Source organism: Callorhinus ursinus, unplaced genomic scaffold (assembly GCF_003265705.2).
Source record: "Callorhinus ursinus isolate GAN/ISIS: 27379988/994484 unplaced genomic scaffold, GSC_fseal_2.0 scaffold2, whole genome shotgun sequence".
Taxonomy (NCBI): Eukaryota; Metazoa; Chordata; class Mammalia; order Carnivora; family Otariidae; genus Callorhinus; species Callorhinus ursinus.
In genome coordinates, this window is record NW_027397064.1 from 91,274,978 (window position 1) to 91,290,385 (window position 15,408).

Sequence of the window (15,408 nt, forward strand, 5' to 3'; positions counted from 1 at the left end):
GTTTCTTAAAAAATCAAGTTTACTTCCTTTTAAGACAGATTTTTTTTTTTTTTTAAGACTTTATATTTATTTGACAGAGAGAGGGCACAAGCAAGGGGAGCAGCAGAGGGAGAGGGAGAAGCAAGCTCTCCACTGAGCAGTGAGCCCAATGCAGGGCTTGATCCCAGATCCTGAGATCACGACCCAAGCCAAAGGCAGACGCTCAACCAACTGAGCCACCCAGGCGCCCCAGATTTTTTTTAATATGTATGGGATAGGATGAGTTTCTGAGCTGACATCAATTTGATTTAGTCACCTTTTCACCTAACAAAACTCCATCTCCTTGAAGCCAGATGAGAAAAAAGCCTAAGATCTAGTGGTACGTACTTAGTTTTCCAGAAACTTGGTCTCTGGAAACAGATGTTATAGCTTGAGAGGATGATGAGAATCCTACATTTAATAATCCAATCTGCCAAATTTTAAGGCTGAGTTTTTTTATTTTTATTATTATTTATCATTATTTTTAAAGATTTTATTTATTTGACAGAGAGAGACACAGCGAGAGAGGAACACAAGCAAGGGGAGTAGGAGAGGGAGAAGCAGGCTTCCCGCCGAGCAGGGAGCTCGATGCAGCGCTTGATCCCAGGACCCTGGGATCACGACCTGAGCCGAAGGCAGACACTTAATGACTGAGCCTCCCAGGTGCACAAGGCTGAATTTTTAATCTGTAGGACAGAAATTTTAAAATATATCCAAAATTAGAGAAAAATGTATATATTTTGCTTCACAGAGCTTAGTATTACAAAAGTCTATAAATATCAGATTACACCATAGGTATTTGATGTGTCACATTTATCTGGGCTGCAAAAAAGCACTGCAGCTCGGTTCTATGGGCCAGGGAAACTAGCAGCACATTAGGGTTTCAGAGCCAAATAACCTGCAGAAGATGGGTAAGTCAAAGGCATAAAAGCACTACAGAGTCTATGACAAGGGATGATGGAGATGAAGGCCACCTGAAGGGTATAAATGATGAGCTAAGATGCCATTTAGGACAGGAATCTTACATAAGCTATTGTTTTTAGTTGTCATTATCAATGAATCCAATTCCATAAAAGAAACAAAACTCCTAATAGGGTACAACAGATGAATAAAATTCAGGACTACAGTGTAGGAAATAATCTGTACTAGCACCTAGGCTTTACTGGTTAGCTGAGTCTGATAAACTAATCTCAACAACAATCTGAAATGCTTTTATGGTTTAATTATATGACCGGGATTTTTCAAAAGTTCTTTAAACAGAGAACAGTTACTTCCCAATGAAAACTGTTTCATTTGTAAGTATGCCAACATTTCATCCAATTTTAACACTAGTGTCCTTTTTTAAAAGGCTCTAGCCCACATACATTTCATGTCACGGGTTCTAACAGTATATGGTTTAAAAAAATATACACGTATGTATCTCCAAGAGTGCTTTGAAGTTTTTTTAAGTTTAAGGATCTCAAACAACTTGTAGACCCACTCTATCCTGATATGCAATTATAAAAGTAATACTGCTCAATGAAGACAGTTTGGCAACCTCAGAAGAAAGCAAAGAAAAAATCCCTTAATTTCCCTTTCATAGATATAAATGTTTTCTTCTATGTCTTAAACCGTCTTTATCTGACTCGATATACTACATATAACACATACACACCAGTGTAGTAACTATATCTAACTCTTTTAATTAAAGACGGTATATCTGTTTATAGCACCTTACAGGCAGACAGGGGCAGACACGCTCTTACTTAAGAATGGAAGGGGCGCCTGGCTGGAAGCTATTATGAAACAAGAGAAACTCCCCCTTTCACACTGCAATTAAATAGCACATAAGCCCGTCCTACAACGAAGGGATACCTGCTGTGTGTCTTCTCATTCCCGCCAAGTCTTCAAATCCTTTTCTGATCTTTTACTGTCACTTCCCCCCAAGGTGGTGCAAATAAAGATGCCCAGTGATGGACTTGGTGTTGGCAAAACAGAATGAAACAAAGAGGATGAACCACTGGGTGAACTTTGGTTCCCTGCTAATGTTCTTTGAGACTTCTACCTCTTCTCACCACTGTGAGCAAATCTACCCTTTTTAGCTCAAGATCTTGGCCCTGCCCTGACTCCTACAAAGAACATCAGAATCTAGGTTTTGCTGAAATAAAGCTGATTCTCAGTCATGAGCAAACCCAAATACCCAATGTCAGTAGTCATTTTCAAACTTGTTTCCCCATAGCATCTGTGTGAACAAGAAACCCAAGTCTAAGGAATTTTAACTTCCATGTAACACTAACTTGTTTTAGGTCCGGATTAAAAAATATCCCTGCTTTATCCATTTACAATTCATGTAACTTAAGAATCATACTACAGGGGTGCCTGGGTGGCTCAGTCATTAAGCATCTGCCTTCAGCTCGGGTCATGATCCCAGAGTCCTGGGATTGAGCCCTGCATCAGGCTCCCTGCTTCTCCCTCTCCCACTCCTCCTGCTTGTATTCCATCTCTCGCTCTGTGTCAAATAAAATCTTAAAAAAAAAAAAAAAATCATACTATAATATAAAGGACTTTAATTTGGTAATTTCTGTATCATTAAAAATACTAAACTACAGGGTGCCTGGGTGGCTCAGTTGGTTAAGCGACTGCCTTCGGCTCAGGTCATGATCCTGGAGTCCCAGGATCGAGTCCCGCATCGGGCTCCCTGCTCGGCAGGGAGTCTGTTTCTCCCTCTGACCTTCCTCCCTCTCATGCTCTCTCTCTACCATTCTCTCTCTCAATAAATAAATAAAAATCTTTAAATAAAAAAAAATACTAAACTACAAACCACAAAAAGTCAGAAATCCGTATCTGATTATTAGACCAACTAATAACACATGACATTTAACAGACACCCACTTATGCAAAACCAAGGTTCAGTACAGTCATAAAAGTAGCGCAAGTTCTTCCCACCTGGAACTTACTATCTTACGGCACAGAGAGTTAAAAGCAGAAGTGATGGAGAGAAACACACATGTACCAAAAACCAGTGAAAGAGATTCTTAGGCTGATCAGACCTAAAGGTGACTGATGACTTCAGAGATAACCAACTTTATTTGTAGAATATAGTTTTTATGGATACAAATAAGTTGGCCAGGTAATAAAAAATTTCAACCCAAGATTCTGAAACTTCATTTGTGTAATTTTAACTTTTATTCAAATTAATTAAGTAACTGAAAACCACTCTCTTTTAAAAATACTATTTGCAAAAATAAGAGCAAACCTTTCCACTCTGACAGTGAGGTCCTCCGGAGGTCTCTGATTTGAACATCCACCAGGCTCCTGAGATGGATTGGCATGGCCTGAACTTTCTCCTCCTTAATTAATAAAAAGAAGTAAGAATATTGTATTTAATGCTGAATTTTAAAATGTATAAATGTTTTGGGTTACATTTGCTAATCTTCTTAAACATTACAAATTTTTCCTAATAATGGAGAAGATAAGAAATGAGTGATTACTGGGGCACCTGGCTGGGCTCAGTCACTAGAGCATGCGATTCAGGTCTGTGAGTTTGAGCCCCACACTGGACGTAGAGTTTACTTAAAAAAAAAAAAGAGAGAGAGAGAGAGAGAGAGAAAGAAAGAAATGAGCAATTACTAATTTTGGCATTTGGATCTGGATACAACAGTATATAAGTGGAAAATAAGGCAGTTATCCTGGCTGAGGGCCACCAAAGTCAGTGAAAGGGAAAACATGAAGAAGTATTAATCTGGCAGAAGGAGAACATAACAAAAAGAGTAAGCATGACTGACCATGGGTAGGCTTCACTCTAGAGCATCACTGTCCAGTATCTATGCTGTCCAGTACAGTAGCCACAGTCACATGTAAAGCTCTAGAGGCAAAGTCTGATCCTGGGTATCACTCTAGACTTATACTGGTCCAAGTGATCTGCTTTTGCAAACCAGAGTAATTCCTTAGAGAAGCTATTTTTATCTACACTAGTACTAGATGGCCTCCAACTTAACTATGGTTTGCCTTATAGTTTTTCAACTTCGTGATGGTGTAGAAGTAATACACATTCTAGAAACCATACTTCCAATTTGGATCTTCTCCTGGGCTACAGATAATGCACTACGATACTGTCTTGTGATAATGGACAGTGGCAGCTCTCAGTCAACCATAAAATCACAAGGACAAACAACACACTTATATCATTCTGTACCCATACAACCATTCTGTTCACACTTTCACTACAACAGTCAATAAATTACATCAGAGAGTCAATCCTTCATTATAAAACAGGCTTTGTGTTAGATGACTTCGCCCAACTGTAGGCTAGTGTAAGTGTTCGGAGCATGTTTAAGGTAGGCTAGACTAAGCTGTGATGTTCAGCAGTTTAGGTGTATTAAATTCATTTCTGACTTAAAATATTTTCAACTTAGAATGGGTGTATCAGGCTGTAACCGCATCATAAATCAAGGAAGATCTGTATATTTTTAAAAATTTCCTGGGGCATCTGGGTGGCTCAGTCAGTTAAGCATCTGACCCTTGATTTCGGCTCAGGTTATGATCTCCAGGTCATGAGATCGAGCCCTGTGTCGGGCTCTGCACTCAGCGCAAAGACTGCTTGTCCCTCTCCCTCTGCTCCTCCCCAGCTTGCACTCTCTCTCTCTCAAAAAAAAAAAAAAAGTAAATGAAATCTTAAAAAAAAAGTTTCCTGAAGGCCAGAATTTTCTCCTTGGCTTGTAGAGAATAGCTACATTCTGGTACTTTCCTTTAGAACCTCTGCCATTTTTTCCCCTTACCACTTGTGACTAACTTGATTCTTTACATTTTTGATCTTTGAAAGAGCAAGGACTGGGGTGCCTGGGTGGCTCAGCTGGTTAAGCATCTGCTTTCAGCTCAGGTCATGATCCCAGAGTCCTGGGATCAAGCCCCACAATGGACTCCCTGCTCAGCGGAGAGGCTGCTTGTCCCTCCCTCTCCCTGCCACTCCCCCTGCTTGTGCTCTCTCTCTGTGTCAAATAAATAAATCTTTAAAAAAAAAAAAAGAGCAAGGACTATAAAGAAACAAAATCTGGATTCAAATCCTATTCTATTACTTTAGTAAATTACTTAATCTGGGTCTTATCTATAAAATGGGGACAGTAACCTCATAGAGTTGTTATGTTAATTCAAATAAAATGCTTACACTTTTACCTTATTTTATTTTTTTTTAAAGATTTATTTATTTATTTATTTATTTATTTATTTATTTATTTAATTTATTTATATGACAGAGAGAAACACAGTGAGAGAGGGAACACAAGCAGGGGGAGTGGAAGAGGGAGAAGCAGGCTTCCTGCGGAGCAGGGAGCCCGATGCAGGGCTCGATCCCAGGACCCTGGGATCATGACCTGAACCAAAGGCAGACGCTTAACGAGTGAGCCACCCAGGCGCCCCTGCTTACACTTATACTAAGATAGCACAAAGCAAGTGCTTCAGCTATTACAGTGGTGGTGGACTAGGAGAATTACTAAGTAGAGCCGATGATGCACATCTATTCCTACCTCTGCATTCGGTGGCATCACTTAGGTTATCTGAAATCAGTCATAGTAGGAGTGTTTAAACCTTGGAAATTAAGGCTCCCCCCACCCCCGCCAGAGCCTCTTCTTAAATATTTACTGGCACATCACTAAATGCAACCCTTGAATAAGGAGTGGTAACCACTAGCATCCGGTGTGTGTTCAATAGGAAATAAATCAATTTCTTTAGTAAATAAAATGAATGCCAAGGACATTCATATCTTAATATAGCAAAAAAATTAACAGAACTGTGGGAAGATAACTTGTAGACAGTTGAAAAAAAAGGTGCTGAACAATACAGTTAGATGGATCTATGACTAAAAACAAAGAAAAATGGATAGATGTTATATACAGTAAGATTTCCAATGGCATGGCAGAGTGACTTAAAAGTAAAGACTATACATTTAGAACTTTATGCATGAAACAGTTTATATGCATGAAAAGCTTATATCAGCTCATATTTAACAGGTAATTAATGAATGAAAAGTTCCAGATTTTCAAAAAACGTTAAACAACTGATAAACATCCAAACATAATGAAAATTTATTAGAAGTTCTAACTGAAGGTTTAAAAACATAACTGGATAATTAGGCATAATGTATCTCCCACTTACAAAGCAGTCTTGCCAAAAAAGAATACATAATGAGCCTAAATCTGATCAAGTCTGTAACTTTACCAACTTAGAAGAATATTTACATAATACCATAAGAATGCAGCAAGGTCCACATTGAGGGGAAGATGGAGGTGAAGTAGGAGGACCCTAGGCTGGTCTCATCCCACAAATACAAATGATCAACTTATCATTGATAAATAACTATCAAATTATCCTAAATACACCAGTAATCGACCTGAAGACTGGCAGAACATACTCCACATCTAAAAGTAGAAAAGAAGTCCCATCAAAGAAGGTAGGAAATGCAGAGACGCACTTTGGAAGAGAAATGAATCATGGATGTTGAGGTGGAGAGGACTGTGGTTGTGGAGAAGAGTGAGAAACAGATAAGACAGGGGAGTGCACAGGGAAGACGAACCCCCAGAGCAACTGGCTTGGAAAGCAAGAGGGCCCAAATTTCATGAGTTCTTCTAACCAGTAGGGCTTAAAGCCTGGAGTTTTAAAGGTCAGTGTGCCTGGCTCTGGGAGAGCTCAGAGGACACTGGGGCTGCTCTTGGACAAAAGGCAGGGCAAACAGCCCACAGACATGCAGCATGGAAAACAGTGATCTAAAGAGTACCTGGAGCACATAATGGGGAAGTTAGTTGCTCGTCTCAGACTGTGTCCCAGAGAAGCAGCACTGACAGAGAGACCCCTCCAGAAACAAAGGAACTGGACAGCACCATTTCCCTCCCTCACCCCTCAGCATAAACACACCCATAAGCGGGAAACAGCACAGCACCCACACTTGCTACCTAACTTGCTCAGAACAAGCCCTGCCCTCACACTCTGGAAGAACCACCCTTCCCAGTCATATTGCCTCAGTCCCAGGATGGTGAGCCCCCTTCCCTGAAAGACCAGCCCAAATCCCTGCTCACAACACATCTCCCAACCCCGGAGTACAGTGGGGCCTCCATTCTGGTGGCGATACTGACAGGTGTCACTTCGCAAGCAGACCAGGGCACACCACTTTCAGGCCAAGAACCAAACATTGTCCACAAAAGACAAAGAGACAAAGAGAGCATCTGCAGACAACTGGCCCGAAGCATAAAGCAGCCAGGACACAACAGCAGAGTGCATGAAGCACACATTGGACACGATCCCAGAAGTGCAGGCCCTGGGGAACAGAGGATGCTACACTGCAGGGCACTACAGGACCTCTTCTTCATTACCCTCAAGAACAGGAGACGTAGCAGACTTTCCTAACACACAGAAACAGGCACAGAGACTTAGACAAAATGTGAGGACAGAGGAATTTGTCCCAAATTAAAGAACAAAACAAGGCCACGGCTGGAGATCTAAGCAAAACAGATATAAGTAACATGCCTGATGGAGAATTTAAAGCAATGATCATAAGGATACTCACTGGACTTGAGAAAAGAGTAGAGGACATCAATGACCATTAACACAGAGATAAAAAATAACATAGCAGAGGGGTGCCTGGGTGGCTCAGTCAGTTAGGCAGCTACTTTCAGCTCAGGTCATGATCTCAGAGTCCTGCGATCGAGACCTGCATCAGGCTCCCTGCAGAGCAGGGAGTCTGCTTCTCCCTCTGCCCCTTCCCCCCATTCATGTGCACAGGCATGCTCTCTCTCAAATTAATAAAATCTTAAAAAAAAAAAAAGAGAGAAAGAACATAACAGAGATAAATGGCTCAATAAACTAAATGAGAAACACACCTGAAGGAAGGAATAGCATACTGGAAGAAGCAGAGGAATGAATTAATGACCTAGGAGACAAGAGTAATGGAAAGTAATCAAACTGAACAAAAGCAAGAAAAAAGAATTATGCAAAACAAGAATAGACTTAGGGAACTCAGTGAAAACATCAAACATAAAATTCGTATTACAGGGGTCCCAGAAGGAGAGAGAGAAAAGGGGACAGAGAATTTATGTGAAGAAATAATAGCTGAAAACTTTCCAAATCTGGGGAAGGAAACAGATAACCACAGCCAGGATGCACAGAGAACCCCCAACAAAATCAATAAAAGCAGATCCACACCAAGACATATTGCAATTAAAATGGCAAAATATCGTAAGAGAGAAAAAATACTAAGGGGTGCCTGTGGGGCTCAATCAGTGGAGTGTGTGACTCGATCTCAGGGTTGTAGGTTTGAGCCCCACATTGGGTGTAGAGACTACTCAAAAATAAAATCTTAAAAAAAAAAGGGAAAAAGAAAAAATATTAAGCAGTGAAATAAAAGAAGACAGTTACATAAAAAGAAAACACCATATGGCAATCAGGGGATTTTTCACCAGAAACTTTCCAAGCCAGAAAGGAGTTGCATGATATATACCAAGTGCTGAAAGGGAAAAACCTGCAGTCAGGAATACTCTATCCAGCAAGGCTATCATTCAGAATAGAAGGAGAGATAGAGTTTCTCAAACAAAAACTAAAGGAGCTCAGGACTACTACACACCAGTCCTGCAAGTAACATTAAAGGCGAATGGAAAGGAAAGGAAAGACCAAAAATGACAGTATGAAGGTAGGAAACATAGAAACAGTAAAAATGAATATTTATATTAAAAAATCAGTCAAGGAGCTCTCAAAATAAAATGATGTAAAATATGACACCATATACCTAAGACATGCAGAGGAAAATTGGTTCAAACTTAAACAACCATCAATTTATTTATTTTTTTTTAAAGATTTTATTTATTTATTTGAAGGAGAGAGGGAATGAGAGAGAGCACATGAGAGGGGGGAGGGTCAGAGGGAGAAGCAGACTCCCTGCCGAGCAGGGAGCCTGATGCGGGACTCGATCCCGGGACTCCAGGATCATTACCTGAGCCGAAGGCAGCTGCTTAACCAACTGAGCCACCCAGGCGCCCAAACAACCATCAATTTAAAAAAGACTGCTACATACAGAAGATGTTATATACAAATCTAATGGAAACCACCAATCAAAACCACTAATAAATATGCAAAGAATAAAAATAAAGAAATCCAAATATATCACTGAATAAAATCAGCAAACCATGAAAGAGAGAATCTTCAGAAACAAACAAAAAACGAGTAATAAAATGGCAGTAAATACATATCTATCAATAATTACTTTGAATGTAAATGGACTAAAACCCCAACTGAAAGACACAGGGTGACAGAATGGATAAGAAAACAAGACCCATCTATATGCTGCCTACAAGAGATTCAATTTAGACCTAAATATATCTGCACTGAAAGTGAGGGGATGGGGTGCCTGAGTGGCTCAGTCAGTTAAGCATCTGCCTTCAGCTCAGGTCATGATCCTAGAGTCCTGGGATCAAACCCTGAGTGGGGTTCTCTGCTCAACAGGGAGTCTGCTTCTTGCTCTCCCTCTGCCCCTCCCTCTGCTCATGTTCTCTCTCTCTGTTTCAAATAAATAAATAAAATCTTAAAAAAAAAAAGTGAGGGAATGAAGAAACATTTATCATGCAAACGGATATCAAAAGAAAGCTAGAGGAGCAATACTTATATCGGGCAAAATAGACTTTAAAACAAAGACTATAATGACACAAAGAAGGATACTATATAATAATAAAGGAGACAATCCAACAAGAAAATATAATAATTGTAAATATTCATGTACCCAACACAGAAGCACCCAAATACATAAAACAAAACATAAAGGAACTAATCAATAATAATACAATAATAGTAGGGGACTTGAACACCCCATTTATATCAACGGACAGATCACCTAAACACAACATCAACAAGGAAACAATGGCTTTGAATGATACACTGAACCAGATGGATTTTTTTTTTTCCTTTCAAGATTTTTATTTAAATTCAAGTTAGTTAACATATGGTGTAGTATTAGTTTCAGGGGTAGAATTTAGTGATTCATCACCTGCATGTAACATCCAGTGCTCATTACAACAAGTGCCCATCGCCCATTTAACCCATCCCCCCACCCACGTCCCCTCCAGCACCCCTCAGTTTGTTCTCTATAGTTAAGAGTCTCCTATGGTTTGCCTCCCTCTCTCTTTTTATCTTATTTTATTTTTCCTTCCCTTCCCCTAAGTTCATCTGTTTTGTTTCTTAAATTCTACATGAGTGAAATCATATGGTATTTGTCTTTCTCTGACTGACTTACTTCACTTAGCATAATATGCTCTAGTTCCATCCCTGTCATTGCAAATGGCAAGATTACGTTCTTTTTGATGCCTGAATAATATTCCTCTGTGTGTGTGTGTGTGTGTGTGTGCATGTGCACGTGCACGCACCACATCTTCTTTATCCATTCATCCATCAATGGACATTTGGGCTCTTCCCATACTTTGGCTATTGTGGATATAGCTGCTATGTGGAGGTTCCTCAGAAAGTCAAAAAGAGAACTACCCTATGACCCAGCAATTGCACTACCAGGTATTTATCCAAAGAGTACAAAAACTGTGACTCAAAGGGGCACACACACCCAATGAACCAAATGGATTTAACAGATGTATCAAGAACATTCCATCCTAAAGCAACAAGATACACATTCTTTTGAAACATTCTCCAGAAGAGATCACATATTAGGCCACAAAACAAGCCTCAACAAATTCAAAAACACTTAAGTCATACCGTGCATCTTGTCTGATTGCAACACTAAGAAACCAGAAGTCAACCACAAGGAAAATCTGGAGAAACCACAAATACATGGAAGTTAAATAATATGCTACTGAACAATGAATGGGTCAAACCAGGAAATAAAAGAAGAAATAAAAAGCACAGAGAAATAAAAATGAAAACACAATAGTTCAAAAACATTTAGGATGCAGCAAAAACAGTATTAAGAGGGAAATTTATAGCAATACAAGCCTAACCAGAGAAGAAAAATCTCAAACAACCTAACCTTATACATCAAAGAGCTAGAAAAAGAACCACCACCAAACCTAAAACCAGCAGAAGGAAGGAAATAATATAGAGCAGAAATAAGTGAAATAGAGGGGCACCTGGGTGGCTCAGTCGTTAAGCGTCTGCCTTCAGCTCAGGTCATGATCCCAGGGTCCTGGGATCAAGCCCTGCATCGGGCTCCCTGCTCCGTGGGAGGCCTGCTTCTCCCTCTCCCACTCCCCCTGCTCGTGTTCCCTCTCTCGCTGTCTGTCAAATAAATAAATAAAATCTTAAAAAAAAGAAAAAAGAAAGAAGTGAAATAGAAACTAAAAAACAGGGTGCCTGGGTGGCTCAGTTGGTTAAGTGACTGCCTTCGGCTCAGGTCATGATCCTGGAGTCCCAGGATCGAGTCCCACATCCAGCTCCCTGCTCAGCAGGGAGTCTGCTTCTCCCTCTGACCCTCCCCCCTCTTGTGCTCTCTCTTTCATTCTCTCTCTCAAATAAATAAATAAAATCTTAAAAAAAAAAAAAGAAACTAAAAGGCATTGAACAGATCAATGAAATCAGGAGCTGGTTCTTTGAAATAAATCAATAAAACTGATTAAGCTTTAGCGAAACTTAACAAGAAAAAAAAAGACAGGACTCAAATACATAGAATCAACAAAGTAAGAGAAGAGAAATAACAACCACCACCACAGAAATACAAACAACTGTAAGAGAATATTGTAATAAAATATATGCCAACAAACTGAACAACCCAGAAGAAATGGATAAATACCTAGAAATATATAAACTACTGAAAGAGAAACCGGAAGAAAACAGAAATTTGTACAGCCCAATTACTAGCAAAGAAACTGAATCAGTAATCAAAATACTCCCAAGAACCAAAAGTCCAGGACCAGATGGCTTAACAGGCAAATTCTATCAAACATTTAAAGAACAGTTAATACCTATTCTTCTCAAAGATTTCAAAAACTAGAAAAAGAAAACTTCCAAATATATTCCATAAGGCTAGCATTACCCTGATATCAAAACCAAATAGACAACACACAAAAAGAAAACTACAGGCCAGTATCTCTGATGAATACATATGCAAATATCCTCAACAAAATACTAGCAAACTGAATCCAACAATACAAAAAAAAAAAGAAATCATTCACCTGGCTGGCTCAGCTGGCAGAGCATGTGACTCTTGATCTCAGGGTCGAGTTCAAACTCCACATAGGGGGTAGAGTTTAGTTAAAAAAATTAAAAATAAAAAGCAATCATTTGCCACAATCAAATGGGATTTACTCACAGGTTCCAAGGGTGGCTCAATATTTATGTATCAATCAACGTGATACACCACATCAATACAGAGAAAGGATAAGAATCACATGATCATTTCAATAGACAGAAAAAATGGATATGAAAAAGTACAACATCCATTCATGACAAAAACCCTCAACAAAGTAGGTCTAGAGAGAACAGATCTCAATATAATAAAGGCCACATATACACAAAATCCACAGCTAACATCATCCTCAATGGGGAAAAAGCTTTTCCCCTAAGGTCAGGAACAAAATAAGGATGGCCACTCCCACCACTTTTATTCAGCACATTATTGGAAGTCCTAGCCACAGCAATGAGACAACAAAAAGAAATAAAAGGCATCCAAAATGGCAAGGAAGAAGTAAAACTTTCACTATTTACAGATGACATATCATATAGAGAAAACCCGAAAAGACGCCACGAAAAAATAGCTAGAGTTCAGTAAAGTTGCAGGTAAATCATTGCACAGAAATCTGTTACGGTTCTATGCACCAATGAAGCAGCAGAAAGAGAAATTAGGAACATAATCCCATTTACAACTAGACCAAAAATAATAAGATACCTAGGAATAAACCTACCCAAAGAGGTGAAAGACCAGTACTCTGAAAACTATAAAACACTGATGAAAGAAAGTGAAGAGGACACAAAGAAATGGAAAGATGCTACGCCCGTGGACTGGAAGAACAAATATTGTTAAAATGTCTATACTACCTGAAGTAATCTACACATTTAATACAGTCTCTATCAAAATACCAACAGCATTTTTCAAAGAACTAGAACAGACAATCTTAAAATTTGTACGGAACCACAAAAAAGCCCAAAATAGCCAAAGCAATCTTGAAAAGCAAAGCTGGAGGCATCACAATTATGAACTTCAAGTTATATCACAAAGCGTAGTAATCAGGATATCTTTTTTTTTTAAAGATTTTTTTATTCTTTATTCATTTGAGACATAGAGAGTGAGAGAGCATGAGCAGGGTGACAGGCAGAGGGAGAAGCAGGCTCCCCGCTGAGCAGGGAGCCCGATGCGGAGCTCGATCCCAGGACCCCGGATCATGACCTGAGCCGAAGGCAGACGCTTTACCATCTCAGCCACCCAGGCTCCCAAAGCAGTAGTAATCAAAACAGTATAGTACTGGGGCACCTGGGTGGCTCAGTAGGTTAAGTGTCTGCCTTTGGCTCAGGTCATGATCCCAGGGTCCTGGGATCGAGCCCCGCATCGGGCTCCCTGCTCAGCGGGAGGCCTGCTTCTCCCTCTCTCGCTGTCTCTGTCAAATAAATAAATAAAATCTTAAAAAAAAAAACAAACAAACAGTACAGTACTGGCACAAAACAGAAAACCAAAAATAAAGCCACAAATTATATGGTCAATTAATCTTCAACAAAGCAGGAAAGAATATGCAATGGGAAAAAGAATCTTCAACAAAAGGTGCTGGGAAAACTGGACAGCTACATGCAAAAGAATGAAACTGCCCCACTTTCTTACACCATACACACAAAAATAAACTCAAAATGGATTAAAGACCCAAATGTGAGACCTGAAACCATAAAAATCCTAGAAAAGAACACAGGCAGTAGTTTCTCTGATATCAACTGTAACAACATCTTTCTAGATATGTGTCCTGAGGCAAGGGAAACAAAAGCAAAAACTATTGGGACTATTGCAAAGTAAACAATCAACAAAACTAAAAGGCAACCTCTGGAATGGAAGAAGATACTTGCAAATGACATATCTGATAAAGGGTTAGTAACCAAAATATATAAAGAACTTAACAAAAATTCAACACCCATGGGGCAACTGGCTGGCTCATTCAATGGAGCACGCTACTCTTTATCTTGGGGTTGTGAGTTTGTGCCCCACAGTGGTTACGGAGATTACTTAAAAAAAAAACCTTAGGGGTGCCTGGGTGGCTCAGTTGGTTGGGCGTCCAACTCTTGATTTCAGCTTGGGTCATGGTCTCAGGGTCATGGGGTTCAGCCCTGCATCAGGCTCTGTGCTCAGCGGGGAGTCTGCTTGTCCCTCTCCCTCCCCCTCCGCCCCTCACCCCACTCACATGAGCACTCTCTAAAATATATAGAAATCTTAAAAAAAAAATCTTAAAACAAAACCTCAACACCCCAAAAATGAATAATCCAACTTAAAAATGGGCAAAGATATGAAGAGACATTTCTCCAAAGAAGACATCCAAATGGTCAACACATACATGAAGAGATGCTCATCATCACTTATCAGGGCAATGTAAATCAAAACTACAGTGTGATATCACCTCACACCTAACAGAATGGTTAAAATCAAAAAGAAGTGTTGAAGAGAATGTAGAGAAAGGAAACCCTCTTGTACTACTGAGGGGAATGCAAACTGGTGCAGCCACTGTGGAAAACAGTGTGGAGGTTTTTCAAATAGTTAAAAAATAGAACTATCCTATGACCCAGCAATTGCACCACTGGGTATTTACTCAAAGAACATAAAAACACTAATTCAAAGTCATACATGCAACCCTATATTTATAGCAGCATTATTTACAATAGCCAAATTATGGAAGTAGCCCAAACTCCACTGACTGATGAACAGATAAAGAAGATGCGGTATACACACACACACACACACACACACACACACACACACACACACACACACACACACAGGAATATTATTCAGCCATAAAAAAGATGGAATCTTGCTATTTGCAACTGCATGGATAGAGCTACAGAGTATAATGCTAAGTGAAATAAGTCAGTCAGAGAAAGACAAATACCAATGATTTCACTCATATGGGGAATTTAAGAAACAAAACAAATGAGCAAAGTGAGAAAAGAGAGACACAACCAAGACAGACTCTTAACTATAGAGAACTGATGGTTACCAGAGGGGAGGTGGACGGGTGGGGGATGGACGAAATAGATGACAGGGATTAAGGAGTGCACTTGTGATGAGCACTGGGTGATTAAAATAAAAACTTAAAAAAAAAAAAAAAGAATGCAGCAAAATCCAAACTGTGGGAAGTTACAGAAAAAAACAGTGAGAATGGGAATCTGTTTATGAAATGAAAAATAAGACTCAAAAAAAAAAAGAAAAAAAAAGAAAAAGGAAGACTCATAAAGCAATAACAA

At 39.5% G+C, this 15,408-nt stretch overlaps 1 protein-coding gene across 3 annotated transcripts in view; it reads right to left on the reverse strand.

The window, feature by feature from the left end:
- UBXN4 (UBX domain protein 4) overlaps nucleotides 1–15,408 on the reverse strand; it is a 59,545-nt gene that overhangs the window by 25,319 nt on the left and 18,818 nt on the right. For all 3 annotated transcript variants that reach the window (XM_025856768.2, XM_073884559.1, XM_073884555.1), the window contains one exon: nucleotides 3,254–3,347. In XM_025856768.2, coding sequence (XP_025712553.1) covers nucleotides 3,254–3,347 — 94 coding nt within the window. The remainder of the gene's footprint in view (nucleotides 1–3,253; nucleotides 3,348–15,408) is intronic.